The 24,461-nt window shown below is 37.6% G+C and overlaps 1 protein-coding gene across 2 annotated transcripts in view; it reads left to right on the top strand.

The window, feature by feature from the left end:
* The window catches only part of LOC127410342 (GDP-mannose 4,6 dehydratase), an 88,494-nt gene that overhangs the window by 26,412 nt on the left and 37,621 nt on the right, over positions 1-24,461 (top strand). For both annotated transcript variants that reach the window (XM_051645548.1, XM_051645547.1), the window contains 3 exons: positions 1,710-1,902; positions 3,847-3,951; positions 10,303-10,430. In XM_051645548.1, coding sequence (XP_051501508.1) covers positions 1,710-1,902; positions 3,847-3,951; positions 10,303-10,430 — 426 coding nt within the window. The remainder of the gene's footprint in view (positions 1-1,709; positions 1,903-3,846; positions 3,952-10,302; positions 10,431-24,461) is intronic.

Raw genomic sequence — 24,461 nt, 5'->3', positions numbered from 1 at the left:
TCAAATTACAGTATCTTTGTTCCTCTAATAGCTCTATTTTGGCATATTTACCCCATCAGTCAATTAGACTATTTAAAACCCGTGTCCTGGCTGTTTAAGTTTGGAGAAAACAATGCCCCAAAAAATGAAAATTGCTTGCGGCGTGCCGAGATGCCATGAAACCCCTTTGCAAAATCTGTAGACATAAATCTACTTGTACCTGACAGAAACATGTCTCTCTCAGTTCTAACTGGTATGACTGAATGTTTTGGCTCGCATTAAGAGCGTGTTTGCACAGTCCAAAAAACTTAATTATCCCAGCAACGGTAATGATAGCTACTGGATGACCGCCAAGCCATACAGCTGAAGTCAATCCATGCGCAGTATTATACAGACTATTTGAAAATGATTCGAATTTGCGTTGCGAAGACTTCTGAATATCGTTTCTGTCTCACGATAATCAGCTGGCACTCTCATTTGTTTTCACAATGAGGTGTGGTTACAGATGCGCACTGGTATTTTGGGACTAATTCAGATCATGCAACTGTTTGTCTTGATGAAAAAAGGTGTAGGTGTGATTCTTAGTGTGTCAATTTTGATGAACCAGTTAGATGAGCTCACTCTCTCCCTTGATTTCTCCTGCTCTCTCTCTCTCTCTCTCTCTCTCTCTATCTATCTATCTATCTATCTATCTATCGTTCACATCTCAGTTTCAGTCAGGGAAACCCTTAGTAATAATTCCCCCTACAATTATTACTAAGGGGTTTCTTAATTTAAGGTATTTGTTACAGCTGAGCACAGATTTTCAGTTCATAGTCACTTTTGTTCATGTAATCAAGTTACAATATAATAAAGTCACAATACACTACTAATTGCACACAGAACAATTGCAACATTATCAGATATAATTGAGCTGTTGTGCTTTTGATAGCTTTCAAATGATATGCTCTAAATGCAGCAATTCATTTAAAGCATTTGGTTGTTTGACAAAGTTTTTACAAGCCGGATACAAGCTTTGCTCTGTGTTTTCCACTAACATCAGGGCATGCAACTGTGTGCAAACAAAGACACTTGATATCAACCATCATTACAAAATCTATCTAAAAATCCTTCTCTCAGATTAGAGGTTTTTGCGCTTAATTTTATTATCTGAAAGATTCTTTATTTTCTTGTTTTATTTATGCTAATGGTGACTGGTAGCTTTTAAACAGCAGGGCTCAACAACAAAGGTTTTACAACAAATAATTTAATGTGTTTATTTGCAATACAACTGGAAATGTTACAGCTTTAATGGAATTCCGCTATAAATGAAGGCATGCGGTCCAAGACATTACTGATTTGTTTCTCATTTTCAGCCCATTCTAACCGATGCTTCCAAAACGATCACAAGTCTGCTAGCTAGATAATGTATTTACATTAGCAGAATTCAACAACCGTTCAATACATCCCAGAAAGTTAAATGTTTAAGAGTGCAAGATATGAAAACCCATATTCAAGATCAATGAATGTAAGATGTACTACTGAATATGCAGCACTGGCCTGATAGGGCAAGTGACACTTCCGTCATTTTGCCCAAAACTCTCTCACACTGGCCTTGGGCCATCCTTATTGCTTGTCTCTGAACATTTATGGACTGTTACTGAATTAAATCTCTCCATTTACTCATATATTTTTGAGCATTGCTCCTTGTATGTCTGTCTCATGCATATGCGTTGCATTGTGCTTGTCAGATCTCCTTTGACCTTGCCGAGTACACTGCAGATGTTGATGGGGTGGGTACCCTCCGGCTGTTGGATGCAGTGAAGACCTGCGGTTTAACTGACAACGTCCGCTTCTACCAGGCCTCCACCAGCGAACTCTATGGGAAAGTGCAGGAGATTCCCCAGAAAGAGACCACCCCATTTTACCCACGATCCCCTTATGGTCAGCGCACATACACATACACACATATGTCTAAAGACAAACAGAGTCTTCATTCAATTTTACACACAAAAAAAATAATTGTTAGAGTTAGTGATGATTTTATGTTGTTAATGTGTTAGTTCGGTTTCATAACACAAGGTTAAAGGAATATTCCGGGTTCAATACCCTCCATTTCTTTAAAAAAAAAAAAAAGGCAAAAATCTGGGTTACAGTGAAGCACTTACAATGGATGTGAATGGGGCCAATCCATAAACATGAAAATACTCACTGTTTTAAAAGCAGACACAAGACATAAACAATAACCGATATATAAAAAAAAAAAAAAAGTTTTAATTTTTAATCCTTTAACCTGGAACTGCTTGCTAATTCATTAAAAGCTTCTCATTTGAAAAATGTGTGTCATTTAAAAGCTTGGAATTTGGACTAGCTGCTATTTAAGGTTTGGCAGTTGTAACATGAACCAGAAATGTGCCTATATTATAGATGTATGCTGATTTGAATGAGAAATAAATGAAAATACACTTGCATAAATTGTATGGTGCCCATTTATGTGAGTGTTTACGCTAATCCTGACGACTCGCTCACAGAGAGAGAATAATGAACTTCAAACAGCTATAATAATGCATTAAACCAAAATGAGCTGATAAACAGCATGTAACAAACATTAAAACAACAAAACACACAATGCAAACCATAATCTCTGTATGCATGGTGTAATATTTATGATAGCAGCCAGACTGTGTGTGCAGCGGTGGTTTGTGTGTTTCACAGATGCTTACTACAGTGCTCATCCTTAACAGTTCCACTGTATAACATATAAAAGTGAACACAACAATCATATTGTGAATAGGTAACATCATGCAGTTTGAATAGTCATGAATCATAACGTTCTAAAAGTCTCAACTCGTAGAATACAATAAGCATGTTCGTTTCACTCACAAACTAATGTTTTTAGCTATCTCGAGTCACTCTGTGAAACGTTTTTCTGTGAGCCGTGTTAGGTTGTTTTGGGGCTTGTTTTAATCGCAATGCCGAGCTGCAAGTAACAATGTGCAATTTCCCACAGTCTGTTTATGTTTCATTAAGTAATAGGCAAAATGTACTACAAGAAACATGCAAGTTTTTGTTGCGTTTTCATTTATTGCATCATGAAACATAAACAGAATATGGGAAATGGCATGTTGTTTTTACAGCAGAGGATCCCGAATTAAAACCAGCCCCAAAACAACGTAACAAGGTGCAGAGATGTTGAAATAATGCACACAGAGCGACATCAACTTGGCTCTCACCTGCTCTCACTCACACAGAGACGTTGTGTGTGCACGCACACTGTCGCTTGAGGCTGCCCGAGTCCTTGCCTGAAGGAAAGACGCTGCAGGCAGTCAGAGATTCTCAGCCGCAAGCAAATAAACCGTAACAAAATATCAGCGGTAATTCCATTATCGGCGTGATAATATTTAGATTTTCCCGGTTATGGGCCAATAATATATCGGCCGCCGATATATCTTGCATCCCTAGACCCATTCATTTACATGGTAGGTGCCTCACTGTAACGCACTGTTTTTGCTTTTTTTTTATATAACATAATGTAAGCGGCTAGATATTACTGTTTGTGAGTGTTATGTAGAGTAATAATTCAAATCTCAGAATGTTTTTGTCTTATTGGAAGCATTTGCACACCAAGTATATTTGTTTAAATAGATTAAGTCCAACGACTGGTTACTGAAATACAAATGGAAATCCAGGCCAGCAATATGATTTCTGAAAATCATTATTTACTGTAGTAGCATTGAACAACTGGAAAAGTCATGGAAAAGTCATAACAAAAAAAATTAGTCAAACCCTATGTTAACCCTGATAACAGAGTAATCTCTTGCATTTCTCATCTTCACTTCATCCATACCTCTTTATTTCTTCTTCTGTTTCGGTCTTTTTTCTCCCCAGGTGCTGCTAAGCTCTATGCATACTGGATAGTGGTAAACTTCAGGGAAGCCTATAATCTTTTTGCTGTGAATGGGATCTTGTTCAATCACGAGAGTCCTAGAAGAGGTCAGAGTTTAACACACACACACACACACACACACACACACACTACACAAAATTACCCCACCTCCTAAGATACCTCATTTTGGCCCAAATTTGAGGCAACATCAAATGTACCTTTCATGAATTATGCATTTTCAAGATAAATTGCAATGAGTTTAGTAAGAAATATCCATCCAAAGAATCCATAAAGACAAATAATGATTATAAATATAATTTGATTTTATTCAGAGTTGAAAAGTATCAGGAAATAGTAAGTGAAACCTAAAACTCTAAAGTAGTTTTTTGAAATGTATTGTTTTACTCAATAGACCTTAGTCAGGGTAAACACCATATTTAATTATTTGTGAATGAAAACAGAGCTTTGAAGGATAAGGATAGGATATTTATACATTACAACCCATTGAACTGTCTTTATGGCTATCCCTTTTGCTTCCTTTTAAAGAGCATTTCATTTCAGTTTTATTTTGGTTGGAATTAGTAGACAGCTACTCATGTGGGCATTAGACAGCAAGTCAGGACATCAAGACAGCTCACTGAATTTTATAGAAAAAGCCTGTGTTGCATTATTCAATAGCCACACTGCAGACTACAGTAAAGGAAGTTATGCAAGAGTCCAAGGAGAATGTTGTGTGTGTGGCCTACCGGTGATGTCTCATTGTGATTGGTTTACGGGGGAGTATCATGACACAACATGTGGTAAAGGGTGCAGCCATGACATCTTCTCAACAACAGTGTTGTTGTGTGCTGCCACCCTCCCCTCACACCCACCACCCCAGAGCGCAAGAACAGCAGTGATGTCATCTACTAGCATTAGCGAGGTCTCCTTGGTGGACGTAAAGTATGGGTATGTGTCGAGTTTGTTAAACCAGTGACAACATTTATAGTTATGCACACCTGCGCTGTAAACAAATATTAACTTCATTCTGAAACTAGATGGAATGACTGAAGATTTAAGTGTGTGTGTGTGTGTGTGTGTGTGTGCGTGGACGTACTTAGCTGTAGTGTGGAGGCAAATTTGTTTTCTCATAGGGGTAGAGTTAGTGTTGGTCCATAGTCATTATAATTAGCTTCATATAAAGACAATAAAAGTCTATTGTACACTATGTCCTTTAGATCAGTGGTTCTCAACCTTTTTGACTCCAAAGCCCCCCACTGTCCAAGACCATATTTGAAGGCCCCCTCACCCGAAACTAGATGTGTCTGATTAAAATAATTAATCATGGATGAGTATTTTTAGCATTTTAATTCAGTTGGATTATTTTAATTATTTTAATATTTCTTATTTTAAATTAAGTTTAAGTCATCTTGAGGCCCCCTTGGAAGTGTGCTGAGGCCCCCTAGTGGTTCCCGGCCCCCTGGTTGAGAACCACTGCTTTAGATAGCCAAGTAAATGTGTAGGTGGGTTTACTTGGTTATAATAGCTTTATATAACACCAATAGAAGTTTATGGTTTGTCCTTATTTAGATAGCCAAGTAATTATGTGTGTCTGTGTGTGTTTTAAGTAAAATGAGGAGAGAGGGAGTACAGGGGTGGAGAAGAGTTATAGATAGCTAGTCGGGGGAGAGGTGGATGGGATAGTGTGAAAAAGAAAGTCAACATTATTTCCTGTCCGAAAGGCGTGGTTACACAGCCTCCCGTATTTGGGGTGGCCTGCCATGATGAGTTAGTCTGGTTTGGAATTTTGTTTGGAATTTTCACCTCTTAGCTAGTATCCACTTCCACCAAAACAAACCGGCTCCAAAACAGAGTTTACGAAAGATGAGGAGAATAAAATATTCTGTTCCAAATCTGCCATGGAGTGTACGAAACAAAACAGACCTCATGTAATGGTATGTGCGAGTTATGGAGGGAAATTGTAACTCATTTAACGATCTTGCATCAGATTCCGGTTCCTTAATTTCATTTACGACTCTTTTAGCATTTTGATGAAGAAATATTTGGAAATAAAAAATTAGATTCCTATTGCATTTACTGCCCTCATGGGACTTTTGCCAAATTATATTATTTCAAATTCCATTCATTCATTTTTGTAAAATTGCACTTTTTTATTTTTAACTACACATTGTCAACCTGCCAGTCAGTTCAGTTCCATGTGCAGTAATGATCGAGCTGTCTGTCCAAGTATACACGATGCAGTGTGTAATCGGAAATTTGAAGGAAGGACGTCAGGTGAGCATTGTGTTAAATATACGATCCACTTCACCTCCGTGCGCTATATAAATATAACGTTACCTTTTAAAAAATCAAATTGTTATTTATTCCTATTCGAACTTTTAAAGTACATGTAAATGTACTACGTAAGTATACTAGGCCTTAAGTACACATAACGCAAACAATTCATGGTTAGTTTCGAGTTCGACATGATGAAATTAATGACTTGCGGTTCAGTTAGTGAGTCGGAAATATTAAGTAACCGATCTGACTGATTCATTAATGTTTTTAATTTCACTAAAAAGAGCTGTAGTTATTAGTTCAGGAATCAGACTGCACTAATTGAATTGTAGATAGTTCAGAAACACCGTCAGCAGTTTATTTTTATTTCAGTTGATCATTTTTGTACGATGTTCTGGAGGCATTTTTAGAAGAATGCACGTTCAAGAACCATTAACGAAAATGAAGTCATTCATCACATTAATCATGACGACAAGGTATACATCCTTGAAAGCCAATTTATTGTACTCGCACTGTTATGGATTGGTCTTAATGGCATACCTGCACAGATCTGATACTGCAAACACATCTGCGTCATTATACTTCCAGGAGTGCCAACACAAATATCTTGTATCATGCACCTGTCATCGACAAGTGCACGGAGAACAAATGATTGTGATTCATTTAATCACGGTAGCCATCCGTTTATTTATTAAAGTTGCTTTTCCACCATTCAAAATAATAGACGGCAGTCATGGAATTAGCCCACAATACAAAAAACATATCATTTCTGTGCACAAAGATGTTTTAAATAAAAAAATAAAAACACAATACTAAGAGAAAAGCATCAGTGTGCTTTTTTGGAACACTCAATTCTATAAAATTGTTGTTTAGCTTACTTTTGAAAAAATGCCGGCAAAATTCCCTGTATTAAATTAAATTAAATTAAATTACAAAACGAATAAAGCATTAAATAAAAAATAAATACATTTCCAAATAAAAAAAATATATTTTTAGGCCTATATACTTGCCTTTATCGCAAGTCGGCTTAATGACATTCTCAGAATGTTCTACACTTTTTTCAAGACTATAAACTATCAGAACTATTTGTCCAGTGCTGAGGTCACTTTCAGAAACTAGCTTTTGAACATTTGAAAACTTTTAAATATTTTAAATCTAAATTACACACTCATCTCTCGTTTTTTTTTTTTTCTCATGTTCTCTCTCTTGATGAAAGAAGAATGTTTTAAAAAGTTAAACCTCTCCAGGTGAGAAGGGCTGCACCTGTATGAAGGTGTCAATAGATCTCTCACCTATCTCACACACACGTACACACCGCTGGATGAGCTGCGAGATGTTTTGCCCTTTCACTCCTCTTCAGCCCACCTCAAACGCCTGTGTTTGTGTTGTAATTTTGTCATGGCAACAAAGAAGGGAAGTGACTGAGATGCTCCTATTAATGTCTCAAATTGAACACCACTCCTCACCTTGTATTTCTCGCTTTCTGTCTCTCTCTCACACACACTCCCTCATGCACTCCAAAGTCAACCGTTTTTCACATTTAATATTGCAACTTTGCCAGTTTTGTTCTGATAGCTGGTGTGTCTGTCTGCATGTTTTATTTTTTCGTTTATGTTACCCTCTGATGCAAGAATAATTAAATCACAAAGTCCAAAAATATCTTAAAGGGATAGTTCACCCCTTTTGGAACACAAAGGGAGATGTTAGGCAGAATGTTAACCTCAGTGACCATTCACTTTTATTTTATGTAGAAAAAAAAAAGTGCAATGAAGTAAATGGTTATTGAGACTAACATTCTGCCTAACATTTCATTTTGTGTTCCACAGAGTGAGGGCGAGTAAATGAAGAAATTTTTCTTTGTTTTTTGTGGGTGAGCTATCCAATTAATATTGCACAGAATCATTGCCACTCTTTTTTCCCAAAATGTATTTTGCATCAGATGAATTAAACAAACATCTGGAGAATAAACGATATCCAGTGGTAGTCTCTTAACATTTAACAGTATGTGCATCTGCATGAGTTTGTGTTCAGATATGTGTCAGGAGACAGGAACAGGGCCTTGAACTGACAGTCATTTTTTCACGTGCTGGAAATATCTGAGTGTCAGTGACTGATAGACTAGACATCTTGACTGTACTTTATTTCCACCTGGTTTGGCAGGTTATCTATCCATCCATGACAAACTTTGCATAGATACTCAACGTTACCCCCCCCACCCCCCATTACACTTCAAATACACACTGACAGCACCTGGGCACTTTCCATTGCCAACATGCACACCTGCAGGTCTGCCGCCTGTTTCGAGGCTTTTCCGAGCTGCTGTCCGCATAATCACGGTCAAAACAAGCCCTAAACTGGGTTGTTTTAGACTTGATGAGAGCGGGCTGCGGTCAACTCCCTGTGACTCTGCTCCTCGTCACGGCTTCCCACCGTGCGCTAAGAGACGGCCTAATTACACTCCGACTGGAAACAGGAGCCAGTGTGCGGAAATGGTCCGTCCTGGACTTTTAAACACACTTGCACACAGACGCATAGTCGGGCCATTATTGCGGACCCTGGTCTGGTCAATCGGCTTTGATTGCTCTCTTTCCTACCCCTTTTTTTCTGAACGAGTGAACAGAAATCAGATCCTCAGGTCCCCCCCTGCGGTTTGTCTGTGACGACAGACTGACCCGGCTGTTTACAGTGTGGTATTTTAAACCATTCCTCTCGTGCCAAGCTCAGGCACCTGGCCGTGAGCTGCGTTTAGCATGGCTTAGAAAGAGCCCTTTGTGATGTCAGCAAGGCTTCACTCGGGGGTCCCGTGATGGACATCCCGTAAGTGGAAAAAGCCCTCCCCTTATGATTTTTTTTTTTTTATTCAGAATTTTAATTTTAAGATTGAATCTAACTAAGTTCTAGTGCTGGAATGAGAAGAGAAAGTGTTTCTATAGTTCAATGAGTTACAGAAGTTAGTCACACTGTAAATTGGATTAAAACATTTATTTTTATTTTTTATAATTGCGATTATAGAAGATTGTCTTCACAGCAATACTCTCTGCAAAGCTTTTATGACAGAACACATACACACACACACATACATATAGTGAGCACAGACTTCAGAGAGTTTAATAGTAGTCCTTCATTTATACACTAGAGTGCTGATATTACAGGCCTGGCTGTGGCATGGAGTTGTTTTTTTTTTTTTTCTTCGGCTAGAACTCCCACCTCTTATTTAAGATATAGCACAACCCAGCAGGACATGATTCCATCCAAAGTTTCCCACAGATGAAGCATGTGTGTGTGTCTGGCAGCTCTGTTGGACTTTGGACTGGCTTACAGATTCTCCAGGGTGGTCTACTGACTAGACAAGAGTCTGATTTTATCCCTGAGTGTGAATGTTGGTGCGCAGTTCTGTTTGTGTGTATGAGAGAGACACTAAAGGACTTAGTTTTGGATTCACTTTGGCCTAAACGTGTAGATTTCATTAAAAAAAAAAAAAAAAAAAAAAAAGGCAGGCAAGAGAAACAGAAAGGCAACAATCAGAGATTGTAAAGACACAATGGATGTCCTAAATTAATACCAAAGACTGTAAATTGTAGGGATGGGTCACAGTGGTTAAGTCTTACAACAACCGACTAATCGATTAGTGAAGTCGACAAGTTTATGTAGATTTTTCTTTTTTTTAATTTTCATATTTAGTAAGTGTGCTTTAACTTGACAGTGTGCTTTGCTTTAGCTGTTAGCTGTAAACAGTTTGCATCAAAAACGTTGTTGTGTAAATTTATTCCCTTTAAAGCTCTGTCGCTAAAGCCATGCATATTCAGACTGATGTCTTTGGCTGTTGTTGTGTCTTGCACATTTTTTTAGCAACCCCCCAATAGTGTTGCATTTTGGAAGACATTGTATCAAAAAATAAAATAAAAAATAGTCCAACCTTTAAAAACGCATATTGAGAACCTTCATTCTGTTGCATTCCAATCCCCTCTGTCTAGCTGTCACTGAATGCGAGAATGTGTCTTATGTAAACACCGCCTAAGAAACACCTACTGTTGGGGTTAAAACCATCTGAATTATACAGGGCCTTCTGTGTGATCATTGAGTCAACTAGTCATTCAGGCAACTTACCAGTCGATTTCGAAAAATACATTGTTTTGCACATCCTAGTAATGTTACATATCTGTGTGTGCTTATTTTTTCAGGTGCAAATTTTGTAACTAGAAAGATCAGTCGATCCGTGGCAAAGATCCACCTCGGGCAGTTACAGTGCTTCAGCCTGGGCAATCTGGACTCCAAACGAGACTGGGGCCACGCCAGAGATTATGTGGAGGTACACGCACACAATGTGCACTTTGACTAATTTAGTTTTTCGTTTGTAATGAAAACACTCTCTCCTTCTCACTCTCATATTTTACAGCATTTTCACCTTTATTTAAACATGCCAAATCAGCTGAAGACCAACAACTGTCCAGTTGCCTACTTGTTTACATGTGTGATTGTGTGTGGGATTACAACTACAAATAGCATACGTTTTATAAATAGACATGTATGTATACGTGTATCTGTATAGACATGAAGTTCATCCAACACCAACTCATAGCCACGTTGTCTTTGTGAGTGTCTGTGTAATCTATTCAGATTTCAGGCTTGTATTTTGGTTTTGAAATGTCAAGCCACTTTCAGGACCCAAACATCCTCACGAAACTGCATTTCTGTAATAACACACATGGACTTTTTTTAAGCTAATACTGATGAAGATACTCATCATTCAAATATCTATGTTATGAAGGGTCAAACAGGAAATAATTATATAAAATCTCATAATATATCATTATAATTCTACATTTATATTTATACGTTTTGAATATGTAATTATAAATTCATATATACACCATCAGCCACAACATTAAATCCACCTGCCTAATATTGTGTAGGTCCCCCTCTTGCCACCAAAACAGCGCCAATGTGCATCTCAGAATAGTATTCTGAGATGTTATTCTTCTCACCACAATTGTACAGAGTGGTTATCTGAGTTACCGTAGACTTTGTCAGTTTCAAGCAGTCTGGCCATTCTCCATTGACCTCTCTCATCAACAAGGCGTTTCCGTCCACAGAACTGCCGCTCACTGGATGTTTTTTGCTTTTGGCATCATTCTGAGTAAATTCTAGACACTGTTGTGTGTGAAAATCCCAGGAGATCAGCAGTTACAGAAATACTCAAACCAGCTCGTCTGGTACCAACAATCATGCCACTTTCCAAATCACTGAGATCAAATTTTTTCCCCATTCTGATGGTTGATGTGAACATCAACTGAAGCTCCTGACCCATATCTGCATGATTTTATGCACTGCACTGCTGCCACACGATTGGCTGATTAGATAATCGCATGGATGATTGTTGGTGCCAGATGGGCTAGTTTGAGTATTTCTGTAACTGCTGATCTCCTGGGATTTTCACACACAATAGTCTCTAGAATTGACTCTGTATGGTACAAAAAACATCCAGTGAGTGGCAGTTCTGCAGACGGAAATGCCTTGTTGATGAGAGAGGTCAACGAAGAATGGCCAGACTTGTTCGAACTGACAAAGTCTACGGTAACTCAGATAACCACTCTTTTGTGGTGAGAAGAAAAACATCTCAGAATGCTTTGCCGGCACGAAGGGGACCTACACACTATTGGTTTTAATGTTGTGGCTGATCGTATGTGTATGTGTGTGTGTGTGTGTGTGTATATATATATATATATATATATATATATATATATATATATATATATATATATATATATATATATATATATATATATATATATGTATACATGCAGTATATTACTGCTGTCCGTTGATTAAAATTTAAATTTGCATAATTTTTTATAGTTAATGGCTGTAATGCACAGTGAAAGCAATGCATTTTTTCCAGCGGCCATTGCGATGAAGCAGGCCTAAGGGTTGTTTTAAATGTCATCGGTGCAATCACTGTGATAATGTAGTACAAGGAAAAACTTTTCTAGATGGAAAAATACTTCATTAACTGTAAAACTGCTCATGTTATCTACGGTTTGGAATGTCCACATTGTGAGGTTTTCTATCTTGGTAGAACAAGAAGACGATTGCAAGACCGTCTGGCTGAACATAAATATGCCATTAGGAGGGGTAATAAAGAGTATCCTATGGCTAAACATTTTAAATTAATGCACAACTGTAATCCATCTACTCTTAAAATACAAGGGATTGAGCATGTAAGTATTTCAATCAGGAAAGGTAATAGAGAATAAAAACGTAATCAAAGAGAGACTTTTTGGATATACAAGCTGAATGCTATGAAATGTCCTGGATTGAATGAGGATTTTGATTTTAGTCCTTATTTGTAATTTTTGTTTTGTTTTTTTTTGTTTAGTGTATTATTTGTAATATTCTCTTTGAGTACAAAAACAAGTAACAATAGCTAATGTTTAACACTATAGTTAACTAGTTGATCATGTGACTTACTAAATGAGTGATATTACTCTCACCTGTGTGAAGTTTGTTTGTTTCTCTCCCTGAGGAAGGCTCACGTCGAAACGCATAGGAGATCTGTTTTAAACTTTGTATTAAGCCATGTATTGACCATAGAGCACCTTAAGTTTATACTCCACCCTAGAAGCACTCTCTATCCTAGGAAACTGTATAAGCCTTTTAATAGCTTGACCTCGTTTGCCTGGAGAGATCAGTGGTGATGTGAGACTGGTGTTATTTGCCCATGCGACAGTGAGTGGCGCTATGCTATCCAGCGGTCTCTATCACTTTATATCAGGAGAATCTTTTGTTTCTTTTGTTATAAATTCAAAATTGGAATCCTGCTAGTAATCACAATTTTTACAAAATGTAACTGTAATCTGATTGCATAATTTTTTTATGTAACTATAACAGATTACATTATAATTTTTAGCCTCCTGATTATGTAACGCCTTTTAAAAATATTCCATTACTCCCAAAGCCTATAAACGAGCATATTATGTAAATCACGAATATATAAATGTTACTTTAAGCTGAGGAAAATTAAAAGCATACACTAATTTTTTTTAATTTTCCATTAAAACTGTAATGTGGCAAACAACGTTTCACCAAACACCAGTCCAAGTATACAAAGATATAATCCAGTTGTCCAGGTGCGTAGATACAAAAATATGCAAATGGAAGGAATGATGAATCCGCACTCAAACTGTATGCATGTTTTGTGAAATTAGTTTGTATAATAAGTTTCAACACTTATGATTATCATAGTAGGCCTGCTACAGAAAAATTAGGCAGATTTTTTGACTTGCCATATGTTAAAATCCATAGTTTGAAAAGTACTGTGTGTGGGAATTTCTTGGCATACATTGCGGCTACTGAATTGCGTAATTAATATGTTTTTACCATCATTGATTTTGTTCTTTCTGTTTATAGAATGTTTGTAATCGCAATTAAATAACAATTGAAAGCCCTAATATATATTCGACTTTATAACTATATATTCAAATTTTAAATATTTCCTGTTTGGCTCCCCATATTCTGTATATTATGTGTTTTGACCTTGCAGTTTCTTTTCAGTTTGCTTGTAATCACGCTTTTGAGTGCACAGCCGTGCTGTCATATTTATCCTGGATTAGAGCGACCCGATTTCCTTATAGGTTTTTGCCAGAGTGGGAGCTTTAGGTTTGTGTGTGTGTGCACATGCATGTGCGAGCTGCTCCAGGTTTCCTGTGGGAATGCTGGTATTCCAGGCGGCTGAATCATGCAGCCAGGTTTATGTGGCTCAGGAGTGGAGCAGATTTCGGGAAATCAGACCAAAACTTTGTGTGTGTGTGTGTGTATGTGGTTGGAGTAGATCCGTGTGGTTGGCTACAGACACACCCCTTCAGGCAAAGTGCAAAAATAAAAGACATGATCCATAGGTTTACTTGCTTCCATTTTTCCAAACTGACTGAATGTCAATCATGCTTTATATATTTGCATTGTTGATTTCCCTCCTGCACCTCACAAAGGCCTGGCTCCACGTTATCATGACACGCTATTCAAGTCTGTGCGAGCCTTACAGCCTGAGACCTTTAGTGTGAGACATTTTTGAAAAGCAGGAGTTCTTAGTGGTACACACTGGAGACTCAAACACTCCATTTAGCAATCAGTCACCATTGCAATTTAAATCTTATAGAGTCATATATGTGCGTGTACGTGATATAGAAGCCTTTTCTATGCGTCTGTGCATGTCTTTGTGTTCAAGTGTATGCGTATTTGTGACTCTTTTGAGTCGAGGCAATGGGAGATGAACATTGTATGTTGTAAACTTTTGAACTCGCTCATGGTTTTTACTGGTTCGCTGTTTGTATGACTTATTAAGCTCTTTGAAACTTGAGGCTTTATAGTTTTATGGAATTCAGACTTTCAGGTGTCTACTCAAAACATACATAAAATGTGGGCACAAATGAAGTGAAGTTCAAAGATTCCTGCGAGAAAACACAGACTGCGCTGATAGCGTGAAACTCTCAGCAGGGTCTGGGGTTGCTGATGTTTTTGTTATTTTAAAGATGATTTCACCTCAAACTGCTTTGTTTCTCCATCAACAAAATTATTTTACCCTTGTTCTTACCTCTCACATCCATTCGCACCACCGACCAATAATGCACTAAAGAGAGCTCTGAGACAAATCATTCTGGTTTTTATGAGAACTCGGCGGCCAATCAAATCACTCATTAGCTCGGTGACCAGTTGTACCTGCAATGAGCTGGCACTCCGAGAGACCCTATTTCATGGTTGTAAGGCTTTGAAAGACCGCTGCACAGGATATTCCAGCCAGATGAGTAGATTGTTTTCAGAGAAGACTGGGAAACCATCTGGAACTTTCCGATAAATAGGAGATCCCAATTTTGAAACGCAGTCTTAAGGAATTTTCCTGTGCGTATTAACTTTTTGCTGATGCTGAATAGTTAACTGAAGTTCCTGTCCATTCAGATTAATATAGTTAAACTATTAAAGAAGGATCTTTTGAAAAAAAATATGAAAAAATGAAAAGTGCCGTTTGATGGCGATTACAAACCTGAAAACATTAATGTAAGAGAACAGAACTGCTCATAACGTCTCATAACTCACTCACTTTAATGCTTTGAACTCTCTATTTACTATCGCCTTTACTAAGACATTAATCAGTACATAAATAAATTAATGTGAAGTTATTAGCTTTAATTTACTTTTGGAGCAAATGTAGGTGTCCTTGCTGATGTTATACTTGTTCATTTGGGAATGAGGGCTCACACAGTTTAATCCATAGCATGCTCTTCTCGAAATGTATTTAAAGATTTTTTTTTTTTTAAAGATACCTCATGTCACTATTACAAGTGACCCAGCAAGGTTTTGTTGTTGTTGTTGTTTGGAAATTTCTATAAAATTCTGCTTAAAACTACTCACAGACATTACTTCTGTAGAACCGTTATTGTTGTGTGTTCTTTTAAAAAATGTTCTGTTATACTTTTAAAGTTATGTTAATAAACATAAATTGTAAGGTTAGTGAAACTTAAATCAGTCTTATTACTGACTGGATGTTCATATGACAATGTGTAGTAAAGATACATATCCACAAAATAGTTTTGGTATAATTTTTTTGTATTATTATTTGGATTTAGTATTAATTAGAATTAGTAATTATTAGTAATAGTATTAGTAAAAACAAAATCCTATAGGGGTTGGTAGGATTTGGGGTATTTTGGTATGAAGTGTGTGGTTTTGTGAGTGTTTTTTTTTTTTTTATTATTATTATTTTGGAGTACGATAGGGGGTAGGAGGTGGGGGCCTTAAACTCCAGTGGCCAGCATCCAGCAGAATAAATAAACACAGCTGCAAGCTGAGACCACCTTAATATATAGTGTGTGTGTGTGTGTGTGTGTGTGTGTGTGTGTGTGTTCATTCCCTCATTTCATGTGGGAGGACTTGGACTACAGACTTTAAAACCGGCTAACATACAGATGCACACACGTATACACACCCACAATATGTAAGGTGATCTAGGGAAAGGGCTGATTTTAAGGTTGATTTAGCACAGGGCATTCCTGAGCTTATGTAAAGCTCTCTGTGCTGAGTGGAGGTCATATGTGTTTGTGAGATACTATAAGACTGTGTGTAAGTGTATGAAAGTGTGTGTACAGTTTTAGCTATACATGTGAGGGCCAAATAGTAAAACATGAAGAAAATCGACTTATGAGAACATTTGAAATTGTTCTCACAATTGGAAAAGCTTCCAAATCATAATTTTTTTTTAGTTACCCAAAAAATAAAAATTATCTAATTATTTTTTTCTTCTACTGAACACAAACAAAGATTTTTAAAAGAATATCTCAGCTCTGTAGGTTCGTACAATGGAAGTGAATGGTGACCAAACCTTTTTCACATAAAAAGCCTTTTTCACATAAAATTTTTCACATAAAATGTGAAAGCTCAGAGGACACTGCACATTAGTGAAAAAAATCACATAAAGGCAGCATAAATGTAATCCATAAGACTCCAGTGGTTAAATCCAAATATCAATATTTAAGTCCTTTTTTTTATACCATAAATCTCCAATTTTACTTTCAATTTCAAAATGTGAAAGAATGTGAAAGTGGAGATTGATAGTAAAAAAGACTTAAATATTGATCGGTTTCTCACCCACATCTATCATATCGCTTCTGAAGATGCTTTTAGGCTGCTTTTATGTGATTTGTGGAGCTTCAAAGGTTTGGTCACCATTCACTTGCAGTGAAAAGACCTACAGAGCTCAAATATCATCGATTGTGTTCAGCAGAAGAAAGAAAGTCTTACACACTTGGGATGGCATGACGGTGAGTAAATGATGAGAGACTTTTCATTTTTGGGTGAACTATCCCTTTAATTTTCTTAGTATGAAAACTATTGCGTCTTTGAGAGATCCTCGCTAATATAGCTTCAAAAGTGTGTGTGTGTGTGAGAGAGAGAGACTGCTGGTTTGTGTGCTTTGTGTTGCATATGATGAATGTGGGTTTATTCCACTGTGAAATGTGTTTGTGCATGTGTGTGTGTGTGTGGCAGCTGGCTGTCTGTGTGATTGACATGACGGAGCTCTTCCCTGCTGTGTTGAGGATGAAAGCAGATGCTCTCATTTCATTCTCTCCCTTTTTTCTCCCTTCTCTTCACATGCCCTCTGTAACCAGAATCCTCAACTTTCAGACTCTCACAGAGTTGAATATATGAAGAGAGGGAGACAGAGGCGATAAGAAAGGCAGTAAAAGAATTATTGAGTGGAGGATAGTCTTAGAATGTGGATGAAAGATGAATTTTATCATGTTGTTCTTTTATCGCTTCTTTGTGCTTTGCCAATACTGTACAGAAAGTGAACATACAATAAAACCTCAGTGAGTTGAGTTAAAGGAATAGTCCCCCCCACCCTAAAATGAAAATCCTGTAATAATTTACTCACCCTTATGTTGTTCCAAACCTGTGTGACTTTCTTTCTCATGCAGAATTTTTAATGAAAATCCTCTGTCTTCTCAATACAATGGCAATTGATTGTGACTTACTTTAAAGATTAAAAAAGGAAGTAAAAGTATCCTTAAAGTAGTCCATGTGCCATATTGCAAGTCTTCTGAAGGCATATGATAGATATTGGTCAGAAACAACCCAGAATTTAAGTCATGAGAACCTTAGAGAACCTTTTTCAAAGTTGTACGCCTTCACTTGAACTTTTATGATACTTAGGGGCTTTTTTAAGGTTTAAAGTGAGTCAGTATTGAGATTACAGATGGGTATATTAATTAAAAATTCTCTTTTTGTGTTCTGCATAAAGTAAGTCATACTGGTTTATAATGGCATGAGGAAGAGTAGCCTAAATTTATGAAAGAATTTTCATTTGTGGGTGAACAGTTTAGGTAAAAAATGTTAAAAAGCTCTCTTTCTATATATCTTTTCTTTTTGTCTTTTTTAATTTCTGTTTCTCTAAAGCATTTAGTCTATTAGTGTGTCTTTCTCTTTCTCTGTGTGGCTCCAGGGGTGCATCCAGTCTAATGGTCTGCAGTCTGTTCATTCTCTGGAATAGATATGAGGACTCGCCACTGCCTGTAATAACGCTGTAACATCAAGCAGCTTCGGCTAACGTCTGTTTTCTCTTAGTGCATAGTCACGCCCACACGCCCTCGATCCCAAACCTGGCTGACCCCACCGTTACCTCTCACCTTGTCTTTTCTCACTGAGTTACAGACCTCCTAAGTTGCTCCATTTTCTGTCCATTTCATTCTTCTCCTGCATAGTCAGCAGCCAAAGTCTGTCATTACAGTGGAGACACTCACACACTTACACACACACGCATATTTATTCACACTCCATCATTCAGTGCAGTCACATATTTCCCCTGACAGCTTCTATATTAAGCGCCTGAGTTTTTTGTCTTTTGCAACATTCAGACCAAATAAGTAAATCTAAGCCTCTGTCCACTCACCACAGAAAGCTCACAGTAATGTGTGTGTCTGTTGTGCCATTCATGACTGTGTACGACGTTTGTGACAACCCACATTTTCCCTCTTTCCTTCATGCTAGCACACCAGCTTTCCACATGGCCGGTTCTAACCGTGACACAACATTACCACAGTAGTTAATTCTGACTAAAAAGCTGTATTAAAGTTTCTGTGTTTGCTATGTGTCCAGTGTTGGCATAACGTTACAGTTTTCACCAAAAAATAATAAACACTGCTTTGGGTTTAATGTTTTTAAATGTTAAGTAAAGATTTAAATGAATTTTTAATCTCTGAAATAGATTTTTAAATAATGATTTAATGATTATAATTAATAAATGATGATTAGTGTTGGACAAAGTACCAGTAAGTTTATTTAAGTCAAACTCACATTTATAAGTCAAGCTTCTTGAGTTTAGTTGTTAGGTAGTTGACAAATTGCTTGTCTGTTATTATTTATTTTTTTCTCAACATCTAGATTTTAGGTAAAATTTTACCTCTGTGCAGGTATAAGTAAACATATCATTTTAGATGCTATAACTGGTCATCATTTATTTTTCTTTTTTGGGGAATTTTTTCCCCTTCCAATTTGGAATGCCCAATTCCCAATGTGCTTTTAAGTCCTCGTGGTCACGTAGTGATTCGCCTCAATCCGGGTGGCGGAGGACGAATCCCAGTTGCCTCCGCGTCTGTAACCGTCAACCCGCGCATCTTATCACGTTGCTTATTGAGCGCATTGCCACAGAGACATAGCGCGTGTGGAGGTTTCACGCCATCCACCGCGGCAACCACGCTCAACTCACCACACGCCCCACCGAGAACCAACCACATTATAGCGACCACGAAGAGGTTACCCCATGTGACCCTACCCTCCCTAGCAACCGGGCCAGTTTGGTTGCTTAGGAGACCTGGTCATCATTTCTTTAAAGTTTTACCTTTTAGCTCTTTTGAAGTTCACTTACACACTGCAGTCTTGCAATGTGACAAATACATTTTTAATAGAACAAATATTTTAAGTAGTCTCTCAATTAATACGATGCCATAAAAGCTGAACGTATAACAATTATTCATCAGAAAAGTAGTTTTAAATTAAGTATAGCATGTCACGCTGCAGGACACTGCTGTCACTCATAATGTCACCTTCCCAGTTAGTAAACAACAGCCATGTCTGTATTGTGCTTTGTAAGTTCTGAAAAAATGTAATCCAAGTAAAAGTGTGTGTGAAAGAGATTTGAGCCTCACAGCAGTGCGAGTGTGTGTGTGTGTGTGAGAGTGTGTGTGTGTGTGTGTGTGTGTGTGTGTGTGTGTGTGTGTGTGAGAGCGTGTGAGAGCGTGTGCGTGTGAGAGAGTGTGTGTGTGTGTGTGTGTATGAGCGTGTGTGAGAGAGAGTGTGTGAGTGTGTGTGCGTGTGTGAGAGAGAGTCTGTGAGTCTGTGAGTCTGTGAGTCTGTGAGTCTGTGAGTGTGTGAGTGTGTGAGTGAGAGAGAGATTTCGCAACAGGCCTTGTTTGTCCATTAAAAAGCGAGAGTGTGTCCAGACCGCACCGTTTGAAGTGATGCAGAATTATGGTGTGTAAGCGTGTGTGTTTGTGAGTTGAATTTACTTACTGGAAATGAAAATATCCCACATCTGTCACATTATTCCACTCATAAATAATTAATATTTACTTTCTGTCTCTCTCTTACTTTCTGCGTTCGGTTTTGTCCTGTAAAGCTGACAGATGTTGCAATATCTGTCACACCTGTTCCATCATTTATTTATCCAAAAACACACACGCACACACATTTTATATCTGTCATGAATTATTAATAAGCAGGAAAGACCATTTACACTGTACATTATTGGATGGAAATACATAAGTGCACACCGACACGTTTCTTTGTAACATTGGGGATTGCCAGTGAAAACAACGGTTGTTAGGGCAGCATATGTCATATGGACACACACACACACATTCACCCTTGATGAGTTTTGCTTTTAAAAGACCAGAGGAACAAGTGACACAGAAGAGAGGTTATGTGTGTGTGAGTTTGTGGTCAAGAGAAAGAGACTGTTTGCCAAACAGCATCTGTATGCAGAGAACAGAGCACCACTGTAACACAGCATTATGGAAACACAGTGGGAACATAGTGTGTGTCCTGTGTTCTTGACCTCACTGTGAGCTGTAAGTCTATGGCTGTGTTTGGAATGGAAGACAAGCGTACTGCTTACTGCATATTATATACTGCATGCTGACTACTAGTGTCTAATTAATAAAATAAAATAGTAGGTGATGCAGTATGCAGCCATAAATGTTGTACATTTAGATTAGTGTGCTACACCATTGTTACATAACTTCCCTGCGTTGCATGTTTTATTCAGCCAATTGTATACACTTTTCACAGAAATATGTCTATTTTGTAATTTGAATCCAATGAGTCGAGTTTTCCCAGCTCAGAGGACACTGCACATTAGTGGAAAAAAAAATATACTGCATTTACATCATGTTGGAATGACTGTAATCGAGATTCTACTTGAAGCTTTTTGCATCCTCTATTGTTATTTCAGCGTTCATAACGGCAAAACTGATCCATGTGCGGCATTGTTGTTGATGACAGCATGATATATAATAACTACATTAATTAATTCACCTTTATACATTCTTGCAAGATGTATAAGAACAAAGTGCACCAGGTTAGAGCAGCTATAATAAAATGGCATATCAAACAGAAATATGTCTAAACTACCTTAAAGGAATAGTTCACCCAAAAATGAAAATTCTCATCATTTACTCACCTTCATGCCATCCAAGATGTGTATGACTTACTTTCTTCTGCAGAACACAAACAACGATTTTTAGAAGAATATTTCAGCTCTGTAGGTCAATACAATGCAAGTGAATGGTGACCAAAACTTTGAAGGTCCAAAAATCACAAAGTCAGCATAAAAGTAATCCATAAGACTCCAGTGGTTAAATCCATATCTTCAGAAGCTATATGAAAAAGAATTTAAATATTGAAAATACTTAATCATAAAAAAGGACATAAATATTGATCTGTTTCTCACCCACACCAATCATATCACATCTGAATACATGGATTTAACCACTGGGGTCTTATGGATTTCTTTTATGCTGCCTTTATGTGATTTTTGGACCTTCAAAGTTTTGACCACTTGCATTGTATGGAGCTACAGAGCTGAAATATTCTTTTAAAAATCTTCATTTGTGTTCTGCAGAAGAAAATCATACACACCTGGGATGGCATGAGGGTGAGTAAATGATGAGAGAATTTCATTTTTGGGTGAACTATCCCTTTAATAGCAGCGGCATCAACTTTTTTTTTTTTCTTTTTTTTTACATGACATCACGACTGTTAGGTCAGAGCTTTGATAAAATTCAGATTTTCCAACATCAATTAAAGGAATATTCTGGGTTCAATACAAGTTGTGCTCAATCGACAGCATTTGTGGCATAATGTTGATTACCACTAAAAATTATTTTGGCTTGTCCCATGTTGATTTAAAAACTTAAAATGTTGGTTCAGGAAGGCACTTAAAATGGAAGTCCATAAATGTTTAAATACACATTGTTTCAAAAGTATAGACACGAGATGCAGTATACATCGTAACATGATTTGAATGTGAAAAAATCAGATTTACTGGCGTTACGGAGTTTACCAGATTACAGGGTTTACCAGCATTGCGTCATCATGACAGTGAAGATGTAATATTAGATATATACACACAAGTAAGATTAGTAAGCTAATTTATTACACTAAAATTAGGTTAGCCCATAATATTTACCTCTTTAGGCTATACTGTACCTTTGAAACAGTGTGTATTTTTAAAGTTTATGGACAGTCCCCATTCACTCCCATTTGTAAGTGCCTTAATATAAACGTGTACATTTTTTGTAGTTATCAACATTATCATACAAATGCTGTCAATAGAGCTTAATAATGATAATTCCATAATTAATAATAAAAAAATCTGATAATTTGATGTGAACGCACCAATACCAAAACTATCTTTGTTTTGTTTTTGTTAGTTTTTTTGACATGGCAACATGGTACTTCACTGTTTTTATGGTAGTACCAAGCTATTCTTCAAAATACCTTGGAGTGCCAAGTACCATCACTGTGCCAAGGTATTGCCACATTACTTTTTTTTGAGTGTATACAGAGAGGTGCTGCTTTAACAGAGAGCTATGACAGACTGGACGTAATGAACCGTAACTGTATGTGTGTTTACATGTGTGTTTAGAGCCTATGTATGCGACTCTCCTGCAATGAAGAGCATTTTGTTTTGTGTGACCTTGCCTGTGGGACGATGAAAAGACAATGTGTGTGTTCTATAATCTGCTAAACAAATGTAAAATGTAATAAATCCCATAGTAGCTCCCCACTGATCAACCCACACTCACCTAAACAGCAGAGCTCAACTTTCCCATTTGAGTGTGTGTGTGTGTGTGTGTGTGTGTGATGTACATTTTTACATAGCCTGCTGTTGGGTCATCAGTCAGCCATGGTAATCTGTGTGATGACAGACTTTGGCTTTAGCAAAGAATAGAGTTTCCATAGCGATATGCGGCCACGTTCCTTATTTACCCAAATATCTGACAGTGTGATGGACAGAGACGACTATCAAACTATAGTGTTATGGAGGAGGATGGAGATTAGTTGAGCCCCGGCATGCTGTGTGTGTATTTGTGTGTGCACGTGTGTTTAGACATGTGGGTAATATCATGACCTGCTATATGTCTGTCAGTGTGCCCGCCTTGAGATCTCCAAAGCATCCCTATGGTGACTACAGGCTAATGTAACTGGCCATCCTTTGAGTGCCTGAGTGTGTATGTAAGGAGGTGATAAGTGACTTAATGAGTTTTTTTACTTCTCATCCACTGCATCTAATGGAGCATCACACACTCCTAAATGACATGTTTTAAATTATGCTTTCAGGAGCCTGTCTTCTTTCACCTTTCGTTACCTTTTTGTCTGTCTTTGTGAGTCCAGATTGATAAGAGTTTGTTTTACGTCTGGGTTCAGTAGTCTTCGTTGAGTTGCTTTGGAAGTGAACATGATGACCTTGCTATGCGGCATGCACAGTTTGCACACACGCAATATCGTTATCCAGCCCGATCTGACCTGGCCTATCCAGTCACCTCCTCATCTGGTTCTGCTTTGCCCCTCCCACAGGGCCAGGAAATTGTTGAAGAGTCATGTGTTTCCCTGGGGGCACATTTCACAGGTGCACCACTGTTTGTCTCTTGCCTTTTACATTTGTCTTAAATAAGAGGAATAACAAATACGGCCCTACCCAGAGAACACAATCTGAGCTACACACAGACTCTTGAATTCCTGCGTTCAAACACAGATACACACATTCAAACATTTGAAACCTGATTTTGCACAATCTATATGTGATGAACAAAATAATAAATTTTCAAAAGGGACTAGTCAATGGGTAGTGTTTTAAGGAAGCCTTGTATAACTAGGCTGGTATCTCTCTCTCTCTCTCTCTCTCTCTCTCTCTCTCTCTCTCTCTCTCTCTCTCTCTCTCTCTCTCTCTCGTGTGTGTCCGTCTCATCTATCTGTCTGTCTGTCTCATCTAATCTAATCTGTCTCTCTCTCTGTCTGTCTGTTTTATCTAATCTTTATTTCTGTCTGTAATCTAATCTAATCTGTCTGTCTGTCTCATCTAATCTAATCTAATCTGTCTGTCTGTCTCATCTAATCTAATCTAATCTGTCTGTCTGTCTCATCTAATATATCTGTCTGTCTCACATCAAATCTAATCTGTCTGTCTGTCTCATCTAATCTGTCTGTCTCATCTAATCTATTTGTCTGTCTGTCTGTCTGTTTTATCTAATCTATCTGTTTGTCCTTCTGTCTGTCTAATCTAATCTGTCTCTGT

Source organism: Myxocyprinus asiaticus, chromosome 19, assembly GCF_019703515.2.
Source record: "Myxocyprinus asiaticus isolate MX2 ecotype Aquarium Trade chromosome 19, UBuf_Myxa_2, whole genome shotgun sequence".
Lineage (NCBI taxonomy): Eukaryota > Metazoa > Chordata > Actinopteri > Cypriniformes > Catostomidae > Myxocyprinus > Myxocyprinus asiaticus.
This window is presented reverse-complemented; position numbering and strand designations above follow the sequence as displayed.